The 23,239-nt window shown below is 34.8% G+C and overlaps 1 protein-coding gene across 4 annotated transcripts in view; it reads right to left on the reverse strand.

Annotated features, from left to right (window-relative positions):
• POLR3G (RNA polymerase III subunit G) overlaps nucleotides 1–23,239 on the reverse strand; it is a 73,046-nt gene that overhangs the window by 27,518 nt on the left and 22,289 nt on the right. For all 4 annotated transcript variants that reach the window (XM_074206691.1, XM_074206690.1, XM_074206692.1 and 1 more), the window contains 4 exons: nucleotides 23,053–23,182; nucleotides 22,248–22,377; nucleotides 5,760–5,825; nucleotides 2,664–2,714 (listed from right to left, as the gene is read on the reverse strand). In XM_074206691.1, the coding sequence (XP_074062792.1) occupies nucleotides 2,664–2,714; nucleotides 5,760–5,825; nucleotides 22,248–22,377; nucleotides 23,053–23,169 (364 nt within the window). In that variant the 5' untranslated portion in view covers nucleotides 23,170–23,182. The remainder of the gene's footprint in view (nucleotides 1–2,663; nucleotides 2,715–5,759; nucleotides 5,826–22,247; nucleotides 22,378–23,052; nucleotides 23,183–23,239) is intronic.

Raw genomic sequence — 23,239 nt, forward strand, 5'->3', positions numbered from 1 at the left:
TTAAATGTAATAAAGAATCAAAAAGAATATGAAAATGAGAAGTCCAACTAAACCAAACAAATCATTTTTCTGGTAGTGCATTCAGCATTCCTCACACAAAGTTTTCCACCTCCACAAAGAGGGAATGGAAATATGTTTTCTAACTTTTCTTCAATGTCAAGCTTGGTCATTCTAACTTTATGCTTCGTATGCAGATTACTACTATTTTTCATCTCCATCTGCCTAGGCATGCTCAACTCAACCTTCCATTTGGAATTAATTTCCTTGACTACTCTGCTGAAGCAACTTCTATATGAAGCTTCTCCAGATTCTCCAATATCCCCACTAATATGTTCCTTGAAGGCCTAGACTATTTCATTTTTGCTTGCATATGGGTTAGATGCCTAGCCATGGAACTTCTGTGACAAAGGGGCTAAACATTTTAATCATGGGGGGGGGGTATAATTTCAAATTCCAACCCCAAAATTTTTATTTTTTTCCTATTTTAAGTATATTTCTCATACACAATAAATTGCTAGGTTTTGTTATACATTCATCTTATCTTTATTGGAAAAAGATACTCTTGAGTGCAAATTGAAATATAATTTTCTCACTTTCATTCTTCTAATATGGCTAATATGGGAATGTTTCACATGATTTCACATGTATAAATGATCATATTGGTTGTCTTCTCAGTGGGTACAGGAATGGCAGGAGAGAAGGAGAGAACCAAAGCTCCAAAATTATAAAAAAAAAGAAGAAAAAAGCAAAAAATAAAAAAAATAAAAGAATAAACTTTTACAAAAAGAAAGAAATTGTCTTCCAATAACCTTTTTATGTGTCTTTCTTTTTGTAACAGTTCATTGTAATAGGGGTAGAGTGAAGAGAGATATTGGCTGAAAATAATTTTGATGTAAAACAAGATCCAATATAAAATAGGATGTAAAAAGATACCAATACAACTTTTTTTTGTAAAAGAAGGGATTCATACTTAGGAGTTGAATGAGATGACTTCCAATTCTGAGACTCAATGATTCTTTAAAATTTTCAGATATAAAATTTTTTAAAAATCCTGACCATTTAAGTAGACTGATACTTGAATTCTATGAAACAAAATAGTATCTACTTTTTGAAGACAAAAAATTTTGCAGATAATAGCAATATATATTGCCTTTTTCAAAGATTTATATCGATACAGTAATTAATATTTTTATAAAATATTAATAAGAATATATTATGTAGGGAAGAAAAAGTGGTAAATATGTAAATTCATTATTGTTTATTATTTTATTGAAAAGAACAATAACTGGTTGTTCCACATAAGACTAAAAAAGCAGAAACTAATAATTGCTAATTATTCTTCTTTACAAATTATTTAATAAAATAATCCATACTTTCAAATCATATGTAAAGGCCAGAAAAGGACTGTGAAGGTCAGGTAAAATAATTCCAACAGCTGTATTATTATGTAAGATAGTCTGATATTTTAATGATGTGCAAAATAATATTATAGGCTCTTCTCATCCCTCTACCCCAATATAAAATCATTTTCAATCTCTGGAAGCCTATTTTTACTTTGTTTATTTTTCAGTTTATATCCAACTTTTCATGACCCCATTTGAAATATTCTTTGAAAAGATAAAGTTAACATTTCCTTCTCCAGCTCAGTTTTTACAGATGAGGAAACTGAGACAAACAGGGTTAACTGACTTGCCCAGGGTCACACACCTAGCAAGTGTATGTGGACATATTTAAAGTCAGATCTTCCTAATTCCAGGCCCAATGCTCTATCTGCTAAGCCACCTAGCTGCCCAATAAAAAGATTCACTGTAAATACTGATAAACTATTCTGGTTTTTAAAAATGTGGCAACATGATGGAACAACAAGAACATTGGATCTGAAATCAGAAAAGTCTCTGTACAAATGCACCTCCTCCAGTCTCTTCTACTTGTGTGGATCTGGGCAAGTCTCTTCACTTCTCCTCACCTTGCTTCCTTGCCCATATGATAGGGCTAATAAAACATGTATTAACTACTTCACCAAATTCCTTAAAAGATCAATGGGATCATTTATGTGAAATGCTTTACAAATCTTGAAGCACTACATAAATATCAAATATTATTATGCACAATATTTAAGTTTCAACATTGTTTTCTAAACTTAAATATCTTAATGAAATATTTCTAACTCATTTACAAAACTGAAAAACTATTGCTAGAATATCAAGAAATCCCAACAAAACCAGAAATTTAAGAAACACTTAGGTCACTAAGTTTCACAAATTATCATCTGCATGAGAGATAAGTGTGAGGTAATGGACAGAAAACTGATCTATGAATCAAGACTTGGGTTCAAGTCCTGCTTTGAACACAAGCTAGCTATGTGACCTTGGATAGGTCACTTAAGCTCTCAATGCCTCAGGCAACTCTTTCAGATTATAGGTTGAAGAAATACATAGACAGGATTTACTCCTTCCAGGTATTCCCAGAACACCAATGAAATCACAGTTCTAGGTCTGTTACCCACCCTCCCCCTCCCCACCACCCTGGAAAAATAAAAAAATTGAACACTGAAGCTTTGAAGTAAATACATAAAATTTAGATAAAGCCCATATCAAGTAGTAATTTAACACCCTCTCCACATCCAAAAGACTGCTGTATAATGAATCTTTATCATATCCTACCTTTTGTCAGCTTTTTCCTTGGCATCATCTCTCTTGGAAGTCTTCTCCAATCTGATTCAGAGACAGAGAGACAGATATACATGGTACCAGTGATTCTGAATGAGGAAACCTAGCCTTTGACTTCTATGTATTTTCTCTAGCACAGATGAATGAGGGTCAAGGACTCTGTCCAGATACTGCAGACCATACCACAAATTAATTCAAAATATTAAGTCTCAGGGTAACCACACCATTGCTGTATCCACAGCCTGCAAAGAAGAGTAAAGAACTGACAGTTTTCTAAATTATCCTAGAAAAAAAAAATCCAGATAACTGAGAGAAAAGTCAACTATTTCAATCAGCTTCTACCTTCAGTCACCTTTATATTATAACTACTGCTATTTTTTTATTCTTTTAACTGTGTAGACATTGAACTGAGCAGAAAGATGAAGCATCATTAAAACAATACATCCAAAAACCTTACCAACCCAAAAAGGAAACTCATTAAATTAGTAGCAGAAAATATATAAATCTTAGTTTCACATGGCATTCCTTAGCTAATGGTTTCTACAGTGAATATATTTACATTTAACAGAAAAAATGTTTCACAGAAAAATCAAGCTAAAATATGAAGAGATAATGGTTTGAGACCAGTGAGAAATGAAGTAGAAAAAAAATATGAGACATTTGAGACTGTTTCCATGGGAACTTGTGTCCTCATCAACAATAAGTGCTGACTGACTGAGTATACACACATTATATTACATAAAAGAGTAAGGCTCTCTTAAGCCTCTCTTCAAAGGTCAGGTGCATGAAAACACTGAAAATGCTGATTAAAATATGAGATGGACAGTACAGAGAAAGCAGTCCTAGCTTGAGAGAGAAAAAAAAAAACCTGGGTCCTGGTTCTGTTCCACTAATTCATTTAACTACTCGGGTCTCAATTTCCTCATTTCTATGGAAAATATGAGAGAAGAATATAGGATTAGGGGTTCCTAACCTGGAGTCTGTGAAAAAAATCCAAAACAATTTTTAAAAAGATTTTAAAAACTCTTATTTCCTTTGTAATCTTATATGTTTTATTTTTAGATGTTTAAAAATATTATTCTAAGAAATTCATCTACTTCTGCTAAGGGGGTTCATGCCACACCCAAAAAAGCTTAAGAAACCCTAGGTTGCATACCATAAAAAGTTACATTTAGCTCTGATTTTTATATCATAGGTAAAATGTGTTTTTTGCAATTATAAAGCAAGCAAAGTAGGTTCTATTAGAAAAGGTACCCAAATAACTTAAATTACATATGCCTAAAAAAAATAAAGATGAACCTGTTGAAACTTGGATGGAAAAACACATCTTAAAGCTAGAGTTTTCAGGATATAAATTCTCCCAGAAGAAGGGATAAACTATTATTTATTTTACAATAGGATTAATAGTGTACCTGAAATAGAAAAGTACTATTAACATGTAAACACAATACTTTTAAGAGTGGCAGTCCTTAGGGGCAGCTAGGTGGCGCAGTGAATAGAGCATGGGAGTCAGGAGTACCTGAGTTCAAATCCTGCCTCAGACACTTAATAATTACCTAGCCTTGTGGTCTTGGGCAAGCCACTTTAATCCCACTGCCTTGAAAAAAAATTTAAAAAAAAAGTGGCAGGCCTTAACCAAGATCAAAAGAAATGTAGTAAACTGAGAAACAATCTTTACAACTAATGTTTCTGACAAAGGACTCATTTCTAAAATATACAGAGAACTGAGTCAAATTTAAAAAAAATAAAAGGTCATTCGCCAATTGACAAATGGTCAAAGGATATGCAAAGGCAATTTACAGATGAGGAGATCAAATCAATCCATAGTCATATGAAAAATTGCTCTAAATCATTACTTATTAGAGAAATACAAATTAAAGCTTCTCTGAGGAAATCTTGTGTGGGAAATCTTGGACACTATTACACTGTTGGTGGAGCTGTGAACTCATCCAACCTTTCTGGGGAGAAATTTGGAACTACATCCAAAAGGCAACAAAAATGTGCATACCCTTTGATCCAACAATACCACTACTGGATCTATACCCTGAAGAGATGATGAAAAAGGGTAAGAACATCACTTGCACAAAAAAAATATTCATAGCAGCCCTGTTTGTGGTGGCAAAAAAATTGGAAATCAAATAAATGTCCTTCAATTGAGGAATGGCTTAGCAAACTTCTATTGGAAACCAGGAGGGATGGGAATTCAGGGAAGCCTGGAGGGATTTGCATGAACTGATGCTGAGTGAGATGAGCAGAACCAGAAAAACACTGTACACCCTAACAGCAACATGGGAGTGATGATCAACCATCAGTGCAACAATCAGAGACAATTTGTGGCTGTCTGCAATGGAGACTACCATCTGTATCCAGAGAAAGAACTGTGGAGTTTGAACAAAGAGCAAGGACTATTACCTTTAATTTAGAAAAAAAAAATGATTATCTTATTGTCTGATCTTGCTATCTCTTATACTTTATGTTTCTTCCTTAAGCATATGATTTCTCTCTCATCACATTCAATTTGGATCAATGTATACCATGGAAACAATGTAAAGACTGGCAAATTGCCTTCTGTGGGGGGGAGGGAAGTAAAATTAGGGGGGAAAATTGTAAAACTCAAAATAAATAAAACCTTTAAAAAAAAGAGTAGCAGTCCTTAAAAAATAAATGTCTTTTGCTGACAAACTGTAACTAGTTGTTACAGCTTGAACCTGTTTTCTAGTTCTTCTCTCCTCAAAAATGTGAAAAATCCTCTTTTCATGCCAGCTCCTGAATATTTACATATCAGGTTATGACAAGGCAGACACCATGGGTTGTGCATATATTAGGCACCTAATAAATATTCCTTGAATTGAATTACTGAAACTTTAACAGCATATTATTAACTCAGATTATAAAAAGAGAAGACTTACAAATTTGAATTTGGGAAGACTGCTCTTACCTGGAAGACTGCTCTTACCTCTAAGGCCAAAAGATAACACAGAAATGCAATTGTTATTTTTCTGTAGTTCTCAATAAATGGAAATCTGTTCTATGCAAAAAGGAAACAAGAAATCTTAAAATAAAAGTTTTAGTTACATAATTTATACTTACCTGGTACCCATTCCAAATCATCTTCTTTGTAATTTTTCAGATATCTTTTACTATATCTTTCAATTTCTAGAAACAAGATAGAAAATATCCATTAGCATAAAACAACTTAATTAAAAAATGCATTTTACAAGCCTGATTTCAGTTCAAATTTATTCTTATTGAATGCACTGAATATCCCCTCATTTCTTAGATTTTTTCCTAATATATTAAAGTAAATATTTCTATGTACATACAGATCAAGTAGCTTTATTCCTGCCCTACCACAATGACTCTAAAAATCAGAAATTTTTAAGAGTTCAAAGAAACTTCAGAGATCCCCTAATTTTACACATTAAAAAAACTAAAACCAAAAGAATATTATACATTACCTGCTCGGGATAAAAAAGTCAGGCATAGAACTCACAAATCTAGATTTACAAATCCTGTCTTTTCCTTACTTTATGTCTCCATATTTATAAAATTAATTTGTTAATTAATCAATTAATAATAATGAATTTTCTTTTCCTCTTATCTACCCTCAAGGTTGAAAAAGAAAAATAAATGTAAACCACTTTTTAACAAATATACAATCAAGCAAAATAATTTCCCACAACTGAACAAGACTAAAAAATATGACTCATTTTGCATCCTTAATGGATCATCTCACTGTCAAAAGGTGGAGGGAAACATGTTTCATCATCAGTTATCTGGAATCATGGTTGGTAGTTGGATTATAATTCTTCAGTCTTTTTTTTTAGGTTTTTGCAAGGCAATGGGATTAAGTGGCTTGCCCAAGGCCACACAGTTAGGTGTAATTACTAAGTGTCTGAGGCTGGATCTGAACTCAGGTACTCCTGGCTCCAGGGCCAGTGCTCTGTCCACTGTGTCACCTACCCACCCCTATTTCTTCAGTCTTTCAATGTTATTTGTTTTTATGTTGTTATTGTAATTGGATAAATTATCATCCTATTTTTGCTCACTTTACTGCAATGACTCATATAAACCTTTCCAGAGCTTCTCTGATAATGTCCTTTTCACAGTTTTTTCCAGCTCAATAATATTCTATTACATTTATAAACACTAATTTGTCCAGTTATTCTCCACTGGTTGGATCCTTTCCCACTTTAAAAATATAGTTTATTATTTTATTTTACTTCTACTAAATTCATCACACTAACTAGGCATCTAATAAGTAAAGACCCTAAACTAGATGCTACAAATACAAAGATGAATAATACTTCTACTTTCAAGGAGCCTGACATCTAGTAGCATCTAGGTTTTTTGTTTTCTTTCATCTCTCTTGGATATGGACCCAATAGTGTAATCCTTGAGGTAATCCAATTTTTATCCAATATAGTAACTTTTGGAGCCTAGTTCCAAATTGCTTTCTTAAATGACTATTCTAATTCATAGCTCCACCAAGAGTGCATTAATGTGCCTGCTCTCCTATAGTACCTTCAGTATTTGTCATTTTCCTTTTTTATCAACTATATAACTAAGTCTGATGGGTGTGAGATAAAACCTCAGAATTGGTTTAATTTACATTTTTCAGATGCCTAGTGTCTTGAAATTTTTTCCTCACATGAATGTTGATAGTTTGGATTTCTATCTTTCAAAATTGTCTTGATCATTCTTACTAATTTGAGATCCTTACCAGCAAAACTTAGCATAAGGATTTCCCCCAAGATTCCATGTATTCTGTCACTATTCCATATAGCCTATCTTAAACAGTTTATAAAGTATAATTAACAGAATCAGTTTCATTTTCAAAGAATTTATTACTCAAATCATGACTGTACCTTTCTTCAGATAGATAGAATAACTTTAATAAGTATCTGTTTGGAATTTTCACTGATCCCAATGAAGGAAGATCCAGAAAATCAGAGCAGAGATAAACACTGAAAACATGTTGCAAAATAACAGAGAAACCAAGACCTGGCCTCTTCAAGAATCCAGTCATTCATATCCTCAAATTCCCTTGCCTTCAGAAACCTTGAGTATCTTTAATTTTTCCCTCAATCACCCAACAAGCAATCAATTCCACAGTTCTGTCAATGCTGCTCTTAAGTCTGTAGAATTCATTTCTTTCTCTCTAAATCCATGGATACTATCCTAGTTCAGGCTCCCATTACAATCTCTTGCATATAACTATGGTTAAAAACTAGCCTCCTGGTCTCTTCCTTCTTCCCATTCATTGTACTCATGATGGGTATTTTGACTTCTAAATCAAATGCTCTGTTGTGAGAAACCTAGCTCTGTGGGATTGAAGAGCACTGTCCCTCTGATTTTATAGGGTTTTTTTAATCCAGATCTCAGGAGTCACCCTGTATTCCAATGACAAATACTTCCTCTTTAGTCAAACTTTGTAGGCTAAAGGAAAGAAAACTTTTAACAAATCTTTATCCCTTCTCACTCCATTTAAATATGGGTATATCTTGTTCTGGGAAAAGAGCTACCCCTGAAGACCCCAGTCTCTCTTTTAGAAAGGACAACTGACAGCAAGTTTAAATAAGCAAAACTCATTTTTATAGGAGCAATCCCAGCTACTATCCACAATAGTCTGCCTCATCTATGTTTTCTGATATCCTCCTGACCACAGCCTTCCCACACTTCCTTCAATTCTCCTCTCAATATCTCTAGTCCATCTGCTATAGAGACTCATTCCTGCTTGAGTTTCTACAACTACTTATTGGACCAAGTCTTCAACTATCCCTTTGCTTCAATTATCTATTTTTTCACCTACCATCTAGGCCACATATTTATCTGAATCAATCAGGTCATTCTAAGTCTCTGAAATTTCTTATCTTGATCTTCTATTTACATAATTAAACCCTATCATAGACAGCTAATCCTGACTATTCACTCTTGGGGCCTGAATATCTAAAGGTACACCTAGGTGTCTAGCAAGGCAAGGTCATCCACCTCTTCCTATTCTTTCTCCAATTATCCCAAGTAACTGCAAGAAAAATTCAATTATTTAGGGTGTAAGACCCTGAGTATCAAAACCTGTGAACTTTTGCCTGAATGCCTGTAAGATCCTGGGTGTGGAAACCTGTGAACTTTTGCCTAAATTCTGCTCCTAAGTTTCTGCCTGGTCATCTATGGGACCATGCAATGGGGGATCCTCCCCGAGGACCTGCATTCAATGATAACTCACTATCTCAAGACAACCAGCAGATGCTTGGAACTCCCCTACTAAACAATATATAAGGTCTCTCCTCACTTTACTTGGGGTTCCAGGATCCTAGCCCTGTCCTAGGATGGAACCTTAGCTCGAGCTAGTTTAATAAACCCTTGCTATTCTCTGTTCCATAATTGGGGACTTTTCTCAGACCTTAACAAGGGCCATGGTTAATACATTTGAATTGAATGATGTTACAGCGCTCTAAGCTAAACGTAATAGAAGATACAAATTTTAGAGAAAATGAAATCTCTTATGGCATTTATAGTATGGTAAAACGATAAGAGAGATCACTACTCATAGCATTTCTGTTTATGCATATTACAAAAGTGCAGAACAAAGCTAATTGAGATCTAAGGGGAAATTGTAATATTAGACAAGTGAGTTAGAGTTTTCTCCAGGTAGCATCTGATTTGGGGAGGAAGTAAGCAGATGAAAATAGGGAAGAATATTCCAGGAATAAGGAACAAGAGCAGAGTCATGGAAGGTGGTAAAAGGCCAGGAATATTCAAGGGCAAGGGATGTAGCAAACAGTTTACTTCAGCTGAATCAAATAGTATATAGAAGGAATAAAATGAAATTTAGAAAGAAAAGATAAGACAGTACAACATTATGGTAGGCCTTGAATGTCAAATATACTTCTATTTTACTCATACTGATCCCTCCCCATAGAATACATTTTCTTCCAGTCTTCTTAAAAAAAAAAAAAAAACAAAGCCACTGATACATATCCTTTAAGATTCAGCTCAAATTCATCTTGCTTCCTGAAGAGCTGTTTGATCCCTTCAGCCAAAAGTATCTCCTCCCTCCTCTGAAAGGCCATAGCAATTTGTACCTCTTTCAAACATTTAACATGTGTGCAATCTATTATACAAAAAAGAATATGGTATCCCCCTGAATCTAATTCTCAGTTTCTTGAAGTCAAGGATCACACCTCATGGATTTCTTTAGCCCTCCTCATAGAACCATTTTCTACTGGTGTTTTAACTTATACTCACAAACAGTTGAATACATGAAATCAACCCAAAAGTCAAGTTAATTTGTTTTGTTTTGTTTTCAAATGCAAACATTTATTAGAAATCAAGCCACAATAATGAACTTCGAGTAGCTATATTTTAAAAAAATTAAACATACTGGCTATAATGTTTCTCGTGATTACAAAGCACATGTAACATTAGGATGCATTACTTTTTCATTCATTTCTTAGCTTTTTTAAGTCTTTCAGATGGAAGAAACAAAAAAGCAAATGCATTTTTAATACTAATGGAATGGGATATTTCTATGTACTTTCATCATCATATTTTAATGATGGTATGTTTGCAAATACAAGGATGATATTGATTTCTCTAACTACAACAATGAAAGAAGAAACTAAGATCAATACACTATGACTAAACTAGCTGTTCAGAAGAAGCCTTTAGGTATTTATGAGACACTCACAACTCCCCTTTAAATTATTGTTGCAAGAATAAAGTGCTCATTACCATCAATAACCACACACTATGGTCAACTGAAGGTCTGCAAAAAAGGAAGGGTTTGTTTCTGGTCTTAAATGCAAGCTACAATCCATACATACATTCAAATATTTATTGAATGCCTACTTGACAGTATAAGGCACTGTGAAGGATAAAAGACTAAGACAGAATTCCTGACCATGGAGAAGCTTAATGCCTAATGGAAGACACAGACCTCAAAAAAGCTTTATGCATACATCCAAAAGACATACAATTAACCAACTAGTAGAAACAAAAATTCTCCAGTAATGGATAGAAATAATTATACTGTAACCATTAAAGTTTCAACCTACAAGTTATAAAAACGTGAGAGATGTTTTATTGCAAAAGCAATCAGCAGTTCTCACAACTAAAACTTAAAAAAAAGAAAAAAAAGAAGCTATAACTAACAAGAATATATTTCTAAATCTTTTTATATAAAGGCCCAGAATAAAAGTTTCAGTGTTCAAGTGATAATTACCTTAAGATAAAGAGACTTCCATTTTTCCTAGTAAAAAATGATCACTGATATACCTGAAGAGTTATATCTACATCATAAAGATTCCATTTTAAAATGATTAATGTAAATGTAACTTATAATTAATCAAAAGTCAATGTCCACAACTAGTGGTAACAACAAATCTTAAGCAGTTACTAAGGAAGAAAGAAATGAAGAGGCAATTCAGATTGTCAGGGAGAATGAAGAGTTCTAAAAGAAAAAGAAGCAAATAGTCGATGAGGATATTCAATGACAACTGTATTAAAAGTAAGAGCTTAAAAAAAGATTTGGGACTCTTCTGAAGAGTAGGGAGCTGGATGGTCTGAGAAGAAATAAAAGCTTGTCTTTTAATTAATGATACAGTAGGGGCAACTAGGTGGTGCAGTGGATAGAGCACTGGCCTTGTATTCAAGAGAATGGGAGTCTGAATCCTGTCTCAGACACTTGCCCCTTAGCTGTGTGACCTTGGGCATTCAGGGCCAGATCCAATCATTCTGATTCATATCTGGTCACTGGACCCAGATGGCTCTGGAGGAGAAAGTGTGGCTGATGACTTAGCAAAGCACCCCAGCAGCAACCCCCCATCCAATCCAAGTGCTTATCATGACATTACCTCCTTGTTGTTGTAGTCATCTTCAAAAATAAAGGACAATTAATGATATAGTAAAACCAAAGAAGCTATCGGGTAAAGTATCTAAAAAAGGTCAGAGGAAGAAGGAAACAATAATAATCATTGGTGATTCCCTGCTCAAGGACACTAAAGCAACTATCTGTCAATCTAACAGGAAGAGTAAGGTTGGTTCCCTTCCCAGGACATGTATCCAAGCAATTAGAGAATGATCATAATTATCAAAATGGATGACAACTACCCACTATTGGTGATTCACACTGGTACAAATGATCCTGCCAAAAGGAACCTAAAAAGTCCTGCCAACAATTAAAGGGTATGGGAAGGGGAAAAAAACAACTGAAGATAACAGGAATGCAAAAAACAACTGAAGATAACAGGAATGCAAGGTATGTTTTCCTCAGTGTTGTCCATTGATGTCAAGGGATACAAAAGAGAAAAACTAAGTTTTAAAATGAATTGTTAGTAAAGAAGATGGTAGCTGAAAATAGAATTTGGAACTCCAAACCATAACTTTAAATTCATAGATAACTGGTTCCTGGGCTGGGACAAAGTATTCCTAACAAAGGCTGGTGACCTTGCAAATTCAATTCAATTCAGTAACACTTGTTAAGTACCCGCTATGTGCTAAACACATTGCTAATTGCTCGGAATACAAATAAGAAAAAGTCTCAGACTTCAAAGAAATTACAATCTAATGGAAGAAGACAAAGCAAAAAAGAGTCTACCAGGTAGTATCCAAATCAGGACTAGGCTCCCTAATTCTGTTTCTTCCAAAACCTAGCAGAGATGCTGATGTAAATGTTTTTGAACTAATTTATTCTCTCCTCCAGCCTTCCAATCAGAAGGAAGAGGCGACTGAGGGAGCTGAGAAAGTGTTGAGTCTCTCTGAACAATGATGAGATTTCAGGTAATCAGCTAATCCTAGGAGGAATGATGTTCCATGGAGTCAAAAACCAAATGGAATCACTTATAGAAAATGAAGAATTTAATCAAGAGTCTCAAACCAAAACAGGACAAGAAGATAGAAGGCAGCTACCTCTAAAAATCTCCCAAATAAGAAACCATAAAAATATCCTCAAAAAAAAAAAAAAAAATAGAAAACCTATCTAGAAGTTCTTGAACAAAATCCAAGAAAGAAGTAACTGTGAAAAAAAGGGCAGCTAAATGGCATAGTAGATAGCGCACTGGCCCTAAAAGTCAGGAGGACCTGAGATCAAATCCTGCCTCAGACACTTGACACTTTTTAGCTGTTTGACTTTGGGTAATCACATTAATCCCACAAAAAAACAAAAATCAGGGGAAAAAAAGAAGCAAAAAAGAACTAGAGGTCCAGATGCAAGGAGATAAATTTGACCTAAGAATAATCTATGAGATTTCATAGGTTAATATTATTTCAGAGACCATGGGCTCTGAAAGGATACAAACAAAACTATTCAAAAGAAAAAGATAAGATGCAGAAAGAAGGTAGCTTACATATTAAGAAAATATGCTTATATAAGGAAATCCAGGAACCAGACGGAGGGAGCATAATGGAAATTATTTCACTGAAGGTCAAAGAAAGAAAGAAATAATTTTTATCAATGAAGTAAGCTTCAGACTGGGCAGCCAGGTGGCCCAGTGGATTGAGTTACTAGGCTCACAGTCAGAAAGAGATGAATTCAAATCCAGCCTTAGGCACTTACTTGTATCATCCTAGACAAGTCACTTAACTGTTTAGCTCAGTTTCCTCATCTGTTGCGTCATATGTGTTCCAGGCTAAGAGCTATGAAGGGTTAACACAGAAATAGTTATGTGCTTTAACCAGCAAGATGTACTTCAGAGCTTAGATAAGGGAGTAGCTGCATGTCTGAGCTAATGAGGTGTATTCCCAGGCTCAGATAGATAGTGCATTTTGAGATAATTACCTTCTGCACTCTGTTTATCAAATCACTGTTTGGTTCTCAAAACAATCACCTAAGACATACACAAGGTATGCATGTGAAAAAAATGCTTGCTAAAACGCTTGTGTAATTGGTTACGAAAATGTAGAGTATAAAAGTACGTATCCTGTGATCAATAAACGAACCAGCTTATGCATCATATTGATGTCGGCACTGAGTTCCCTCCTCTGGACTCAACACTCATCTGTAAAATGAGTTGGGAGAAGGATCTTTGTTAAGAAAACCCCAAAGAGGTCACAGAAAGTTGGGCAAAAATGAAATGACTCAACAACAACATACTACAGATCACTATGACAGAAAGCTGAAATACATGAGGAAGAGTTTGGCAACTAGAATTTAAGACTTGAACAAAGGAATGCTACAGTATTAATAGGAGACTTTAATTATCCAGATCTTTCCTAATGCTCTCTCTCTGCTAAAAGCACAGTGTCTAATAAGTTTTTCACTTAGTGATAAATTCATCCTTCATAATACAGAAGAGCAAAAGGGGAAATACTATATTGGATATGATTCTCATTAACCAGAAGGAACTTGGTGCTGGGGTGGGAATAATGAGAACCTTATGAAGAAGTTACCATTTCCTCCTAGCCTTTCTGAGTAAAAAATCTGGGCACAATCTGACATGCACTCTAGATGTTAGAAAAATAATTTCAAAAGCTTCTGAGAGGGACAGCTAGGTGGCGCAGTAAATAGAGCACCGGCCTTGGAGTCAGGAGTACCTGGGTTCAAATCCAACCTCAGACACTTACTAATTACCTAGCCGTGTGGCCTTGGGCAAGCCATTTAACCCCACTGCCTTGAAAAATTAAAAAAAAATTAAAAAAAAAAAAAGCTTCTGAGGAAAGAGGTAGAATCCCATGGATTAAAATGTCTTAAGAGGAGTTCATCTCAGGAGCATAAGAGATGCTTAAGACATTCCAAGAATAAGAAGGAAATAAGTGTTTTCTTAAGATCACTGTGGATGTATATATGGAATTCATCAACCAATTTAAATTTTAAAAGAACTATACAGAAGATGGAAGCAAGGGCACAAAAAAGAGGATGAATGGAAAAGTGTGGTGGAATAGTGTCTGAAATTATAAAGCTCAAAATGAGCTGAGGCTGGCAATGGAACAAAAAGATATTTAAAGTAACCACAGTGAAGGGGAAAAAGAATAAAGAGAAGGGATATAGACTCTGTTTGGGAAGGATGAGTTTGCAAAGGCAGAACTGCTCAGTTGTTACTTTTCTTTTTTTGTCAAGAAGAATGACCTTAATTGTAACTCTAACAGAGAAAATATACCTAGCCAGAAATGATGGACATTCATAACCTATCCATGAGACTGCTATCCAATGGGATGTAACTGGCTTTAACCCTACTTGGGAGAAAGACTAAAAACTCTCAAGAATTTTAACTCAATTAGATAGAATGTTAAAAACACTACCCCCCTTAAAAAGGGGAACAGGAAGGAGATGGGAGGAGGGAGGGGATTGAATGGGGTAAATCTCATTACACTAAGAGGTACAAAATATCTATGGTAATAGAGGTGAAGAAGGGAGATGAGAAACACCTGAATCTTCTCATCAGACATGATTTAAAGTCAACTTACATATAGTTAACTTAACAAACATCTAACCTTTCAAGTATTAAAAGGAGGAAAAGGGAAAAGGGGAGGGGGAGCCGGAGAAAGGGAGGAGGGAGTGAGGCAAAAAGGGGAACTAACAAAAGGAAGGGAAGGGAAAAGGGAAAAAGGGAAAGGGGAAAGAAAGGGGAGGGGGTGATACAGGAGGGCAAACACACTGAAGGAGATGGTATTCAGAAACAAAATATCGGCAAATACAGATGGGGGAAAGGGGGAAAAATACAGAGGGAAGATAGCATGGAGGACAATAAAGAATTAGTAATCATAACTTTTAATGTGAATGGGATGAAACTTTCCCTTAAAACGTAAGCAAATAGCAGAGTGGATTAAAAACCAGAATCCTACAATATGCTGCTTACTAGAAACTCATCTGAAGCAGAGAGATACATATAGAGTAAAGGTAAAAGGTTGGAGCAAAATATATTTTGCTTCAGCTGAAGTGAAAAAAAGCAGGGATAGCAATCCTTATCTCAGACAAAGCAGCAGCAAAAATAGATATCATTAAAAGAGATAAGGAAGGAAATTTTATCCTCCTAAAAGGTACCATAGACAATAAAGTTATTTCAATACTGAATATATATGCACCCAATGGGACAGCATCCAAAATCTTAGAGAAGCTGAAAGAAACAGGAAGACACAGAGAGGTAAACTCTACTAGTGGGAGACCTCAAGCTCCCACTCTCAGATCCAGATAAATCGAATCATAAAATAAACAAGAAAAAAGTTAAGGAGGTAAACAGAATGTTAGAAAAACTAGATATGGTAGACTTATGGAGGAAACTGAATGGGGATAGAAAGGAATATACCTTTTTCTCTGCAGTACATGGACCTTATACAAAAATTGACCATGTACTAGGACATAAAAACCTAATGATCAACTGCAGAAAGGCAGAAATAGTGAATACATCTTTCTCAGATCACAATGCAATAAAAGTCATATGCAATAATGGACCAAGAAAACTGGAAACTGAATAACCTCATTTTAAAGAATGAGTGGACCAAAAAAAAATTAAAGAAAGAATTAACCATTTTATCCTAGATAATGACAATAATGTAACAACATAACAAAACCTATGGGATTCACTCAAAGTGGCTCTCAGGGGATATATATTATATCTTTAAATGCTTACATGAATAAATTAAAGAGGAAAAAACATGCAACTAAAAAAAATAGAGAAAGAACAAATTAAAAATCCCCAAATACAAAATTAGAAATTCCAAAAATCAAGGGAGAAATTAATAAAACTGAAAGCAAAAAACTATTATATTAATAAATAAAACCAAAAGTGAGTTTTATGAAAAACCAATAAAATTGATAAGCCTCTTTGATTAAAAAAAGAAGAAAACCAAATTGCTAGTATCATAAATGAAAAAGGTAAACTCACTACCAATGAGAAGGAAATTAAAATAATAATTTGAAATTATTTTGCCCAAATCTATGCCAATAAATTTTATAATCTAATTGAAATGGATGAATATTTACAAAAATATAAGTTGCCCAAGTTAAATGAAGAGGAGATTAAATACCTAAACAACCCTATCTCAGAAAAAGAAATTCAACAAGCCATCATTGAACTCCCTAAGAAAAAATCTCCAGGGCCTGATGGATTCACAAGTGAATTCTACCAAACATTTAAGGAACAATTGGTTCCAATTCTATATAAACTCTTTGGAAAAATAGGGAAAGATGGAACTCTGCCTAACTCTTTCTAAGAAACCAATATGGTGCTGATACCTAAACCAGGCAGAGTTAAAACAGAAAAAGAAAATTATAGACCTATCTCCTAAATGAATATAGATGCAAAAATCTTAAATAAAATCTTAGCAAAATGATTACAAGTTATCACTGGGATACTACATTATTATCAAGTAGGATTTATCCCAGGAATGCAGGGTTGGTTCAATATTAGGAAAACTGTTAGTATACTCAATTATATCAACAACAAATTTATCAGAAATTATATGATCAAGAGTGGATAGGTAGCACAGTGGATAGAGCACCGGCCCTGGAGGCAGGAGTACCTGGGTTCAAATCTGGCCTCAGACACTTAATAATTACCTAGCTGTGTGGCCTTGGGCAAGCCACTTAAGCCCATTTGCCTTGCAAAATCCTTAAAAGAAAAAATGATCATATCAATAGATGCTGAAAAAGCTTTTGACAAAATACAGCATCCATTCCTATTAAAAATACTAGAGAGTGTAGGAATAAATGGAATGTTCCTTAGAATAATTAGCAGTATCTATCTGAAACCATCAAAAAGCATTATATTCAATGGGGAGAGGCTAGAGGCATTCCCAATAAAACCAGGGATGAAACAAGGGTGCCCATTATCACCACTACTATTCAGTATTGTATTAAAAATGTTAGCTTCAGCAATTGGAGAAGGAAAAGAAATTGAAGGAATTAAAATTGGGAAGGAAAAGACAAAACTCTCACTCTTCGCAGATGACATGATGGTCTACCTAAAGAATCCCAAAAAATCATCCAAAAAACTACTGGAAACAATTAGCAATTTTAGCAAAATTGCAGGTTATAAAATAAACCCTCATAAATTCTCAACTTTTCTATATATGTCTAGCAAGATACAGCAGGAAGAGCTAGAAAGAGAAAGCCCATTCAAAGTAACCTCAGACAATATAAAATATCTAGGAATCTATTTGCCAAGACAGACTCAGAAACTTTTCGAAAATAATTATAAAACACTTCTTACACAAATGAAATCAGATTTAAATAACCAGACAAATATCAACTGCTCATGGATAGGTAGAGCTAATATAATAAAAATGACAATTCTACCAAAACTAAACTACCTGTTTAGTGCCCTACCAATCAAAATTCCAAAAACTTACTTTAATGACTTAGAAAAAATTGTAAGAGGCAATTGGGTTAAGTGGCTTGCCCAAGACCACACAGCTAGGTAATTATTAAGTGTCTGACGCTGGATTTGAACTCAGGTACTCCTGACTCCAGGGCCAGTGCTCTATCCACTATGCCACCTAGCTGCCCCTTATAAATTTAATTTTTTTAAAAATCTAGTGAGAGATGCCAATAACATAATTACCCACTACAGGGCAATCTACTGAAACACCTACCCAGCTTCCTCAGTTTCTCTCCCACAAGTCTGAAGGAAAGTTTTCATAAAAGGGCAGGATGGCCACTATTCACCATTAAAGGCTACCAAACATGTAAATACTTAGGATGTTTCATTGCCAAATATAAATTCTGGTTGAAGTGGTGGCATTAAAAAGATCAACTTGTTAGCAGGATTCAAAATTTGTATATGGAATTAAATGGAATATTATTCTTTTATAAAGGCTGCATGGAAAAGTGGGTAAAGAGTTGCCTTGAAACATGGGGGTGATGAACAACCTTGATGGACCTGCTCATTTCATCAGTGCAACAATCAGGGACAATTTGGGGCTCTCTGCAATGGAGAATACCATCTGTATCCAGAGAAAGAACCATGAAGTTTGAACAAAGACCAAAGACTATTTCCTTTAATTTAGAAAAAAGAACTGATATCTTATTGTCTAATCTTGCTATCTCTTATATTTTAGTTTCTTAAGGATATTATTTCTCTCATCACACTCAATTTGGATCAATGTACAACATGGAAACAATGACAAATTGCCTTCTATGGAGGGGGTGGGCAGAGGGAAGTAAGATTGAGGAAAAATTGTAAAACTCAAAATAAAATCTTTAATTAAAAAAATAAAACAATAAAAATTTTAAAAAATTGTAAGTAAATTCATATGGAGAAATAAAGTCAAGAATTTCCAGGAATTTAATGGAAAAAAGTACAAAAGAAGGGGGCCTTAGCACTACCTGATCTAAAATTATATTATAAAGCATCAGTCATCAAAACTGTTTGTTATTGGCTAAGAAATAGAGTGGTGGACCAGTGGAATAGACTAGGTGCAAAAGCAGGAGACCATTATAATAATCTGCTGTTTGATAAACCCAAAGAGTCCGGCCATTGGGATAAAAACTCCCTCTTTGATAAAAATTGCTGGGATAATTGGAAGTTAGTATGGAAGAAACTTAGATTAGACCAACACCTCACACCCTTTACCAAGATAAGATCCAAATGGCTATAGGACATAGACATAAAAAACAATACTATAAGCAAATCAGAAGATCAAGGACTTGTCTACCTGTCAGATGTATGGAAAGGGGAGCAATTTATGACTAAGGAAGAGTTAGAGAACATCACCAAAAACCAATTAGATGATTTTGATTACAATAAATTAAAAAGCTATTGCACAGATAAAAACCAATGTAACCAAGATCAAAAGAAATGTAGTAAATTGGGAAACAATCTTTACAACTAATGATTCTGACAAAGGACTCATTTCTAAAAATATACAGAGAACTGAGTCATATTTTTAACACAAATTGACAAATGGTCAAAGGATATGCAAAGCCAATTTACAGATGAGATCAAAGTAATCCACAGCAATGGCAATGTTGGAAAAATATGGAAGGTAACTTTTGTGATGGACTTATCATAAAGAATGTGATACACCCATGACAGAGTTGTTGGTGTTGGAACAAAGACTGAAGCACATTTTTTGTTATTATTATTTGGGGGAGGGTGCAGGGCAAGTGGGGCTGGGTGGCCTGCCTGGAGCCACATAGCAGGGTGATCTTTGGGTGTCTGGGGCCAGATTCAGACCCAGGTGCTCCTGGCTCAAGGCCAATGCTCTGTCTGCCACCCAGCCCCCTCTACTATTATTACTATTTTATTTTATTTTGGGTCTTTTTTTCCCTTCTTTTTGGTTTTTGGAGGGCAGTGGGAATTGGGTGGCTTGCATGTCACATGGCTGGGTGATTATTGGGTTTACGAGGCTGGATATGGACTCGGGTGCTCATGGCTCCAGGGCTGGTGCTTCGTCCATTGTGCCACCTGGCCATACCTACAATTATTACTATTATTTTTTTAATTTTAATTTTTTTTCTCTCCCCTTTACATTTTTCGCCCAAGCAAGTCTATCTATATTCATGGGGGGAGGGTATTTTGTTTACTTGTAAACAAGAATATTTTATTAATGTAAAAAAAAATTTTGTACAAAATGAGAATATAAAATAAATTTAAAAAAAAGACTAATACTGCCTTATACTCCAGGTTCACATGCTTGTCATTGCATCACCTCTCTGATGTCATGATCCTCTTTGAGAACAAAGGACAAGCATCTGTGCCTAGGAAATCAAAAGTTCATCCTCTCCTATCCTCTACATAGGAATACTGTTGCCAATGAACTTCTCTTCTCAGTCACATAAGTAAATATATGCATATCTCATATATATAAGAATCTCATATATATATATAAAAATAGCATATTAAAAATATTTATACTAAGAAACAGGTTGAATTTATACCAGAAATGTGGGATTGCTTCCAATATAAGGAAAGTTATAAACATAATTGACCATATTAATGATAAAAATAATAAAAATTACTTGATTATAAAAAAAAAGAAACCAGGAGGGATGGGAATTCAGGGAAGCCTGGAGGGATTTGCATGAATTGATGCTGAACGAGATGAGCGGAACCAGAAAAACACTGTACACCCTATCAGCAACATGGGGGGAGAGGTTCAACCTTGATGGACTTGCTCATTCCATCAGTGCAACAACCAGGGACGATTTTGGGCTGTCTGCGATAGAAAATACCATCTGTATCCAGATGAAGAACCATGGAGTCTGAACAAATTTCAAGGACTATTCCCTTTAATTTAGAAAAAAAACAGATCTTATTATCTGATCTTGTTATCTCTTATACTTTTTGTTTCTTCCTTGGGGAGGTGATTTCTCTCTCATCACACTCAATTTGGATCAATGCACAACATGGAAAGAAAATAAAGACTGACAGATTGCTTTCTGTTGGGGGGGGAGGGAAGTAAGATTAGGAGAAAAATTGTAAAACTCAAAACTCAAATAAAGTCTTTAAAAATAAAAAAAATGACCTTGACAGTAGAAAATATAAAAAGAAAGAAAATGACAGTAGAAAATATAAAATAAAATTTTTAAAAGGACCTGAAACACAAACTTAATAAGGAGTAAAAGAGCACCTACAATGCCCTTGATGAATTCAAGTCATCTGGCCCAGATGAACTCAAGTAATAAAAAAAGGGGCAGCAAGGTGGCACAGTGGACAGAGCACTGGCCCTGGAGTCAGAAGTACCTGAGTTCAAATCCAACCTCAGACACTTAATAATTACCTAGCTGTGTGGCCTTGGGCAAGGCACTTAACTCCATTGCCTTGCAAAAACATAATAATAATAATAATAATAATAATAATAATAATAATAATAATAATAATAATAATAATAATAATAATAATAAAAGAACCAGTATATGTGACTGATAAGATTTCCAAGACTAAGAAAAATAGGAGAAGTACCACAATTCTAGAAAGGAGTAGATAACCTGGGCTTCAAAAACAGGAAAAGGACAAAGTCTACAAACTAAAAACTCTGAGTTCCAAGTTGTGATGCCAAAGGAGCAACATGGCTTCATCAAGATTCAATCATGAAATTAGTCAATGAAGGGAAGACTGAGAATATATTTTTACCTTGATTTTTGCCAAGCTTTTGATAATGTAGGGACAGTGTTGCCAAATGGGTAGAGAACTGGTCTTGAAGCTAAACAGACTTCTGTTTAAGTCCTGCTTCTGACATGTTGATCCAGTTGCCCTTGACAAGTCACTTTGTCTCTCAGTGCTCTTGACACCCTTTCTCTTAAATTTTAAGTTGCAAAAAAAAGGTGCCAGCTGACCTATATGGTAAGGGAGTCTGAACCCCTGGGAATCCCCAACCCCAGGGGAATCACAGATCAAGGGCCTATCCCTTTAATAAAGCAAATCTTAATATTTTTGTGGTAAAAATAGAAGGAGGGGGCGGCTAGGTGGCACAGTAGATAGGGCACCAGTCCTGGAGTCAGGAGTACCTGGCTTCAAATCCGGTCTCAGACATTTAATAATTACCTAGCTGTGTGGCCTTGGGCAAGCCACTTAATGTACTATTTCTATACATTTGACATTTAAATTCTACCCAATGTGTATGAATTAAGCATTGTCTTTATACTTTAGCACTGTTATATTAGCAGACATTTAAAATCACCACAAGTTCACACATACACACCTTGTTTTTCTTCCTCTGTGTCCATAAAATAAGGTGTTCTTTTCATGGTTGCTCTAAACTCCTGCTTTAAAGCCAACATGTATTCTTCTGCTTCTCCTGCTTTGAGAGGCACTGGTTTATAATCTATGTCCTATGTAATTAAAGAGGGAGGGAGCAGAAGCATTTTTTTTAAAAGAACACATATATATATTGTTATTTTTTATTCCATTAGGTTTCCTTTTCATTTCAACAGAGAAGACAACTAGGTGACATATTGATTAAGACTTGAGTTTGTGCTCTGCACCTTCTACCTTGGTCAACAAAATCCCTGGAGTCCCAAGTAATAACTCTCATTATAAATTATAAACAAGTTGCTCATCTGTATTAGTGGAGGTAATTTCTATACCAGTAATTCTCCAATTAATGAAATAATATTTCTATACCAAAGGAAGGCTGTTTAGAAATTGAAATAGGTTGAGAGAAAACAAACAAACAACTTAACAAAAGTAAGAAAGTTAACCTAGACTCTCTTCCATTTTTACATAGCTTAATGTGGAGTCTATGAACTTTAAAAAATGGATAACTGCATTTTGACATGAGTGATTCCCTTTATGATCCTACATAATTTACTTTATCCATTTAAGACATGATTTTAAGGGGCCCCATAAGCTTCACCAGACTGGCTAAATCTAATAAGATGAAATTCTATGGTTATGGTCCCTGACATAAAAAGAATGGAAATAATTAATAATTTATTTGAATATTGAACCTTAAGATGGTCTTAAACCTGATCCAAAGAGTTAGATAAGCATGAAGAGATACTTACAGGATATATTGGTGGAGGTTTCAATACCACATCAGGTAACTTTTCACCTCTGGCAAACCCAACAGACTCAATGTTAAAGGTAAAAGAAGCACGTCCTCTTCCTTTGTTTCCAGCCATCAGAATTCTTGTACTATAAAAACAGACAGCCAAATCCCGAAGGATAATATGTTAAGAATAAAATAAAATG

Source organism: Macrotis lagotis, chromosome X (assembly GCF_037893015.1).
Source record: "Macrotis lagotis isolate mMagLag1 chromosome X, bilby.v1.9.chrom.fasta, whole genome shotgun sequence".
NCBI lineage: Eukaryota > Metazoa > Chordata > Mammalia > Peramelemorphia > Peramelidae > Macrotis > Macrotis lagotis.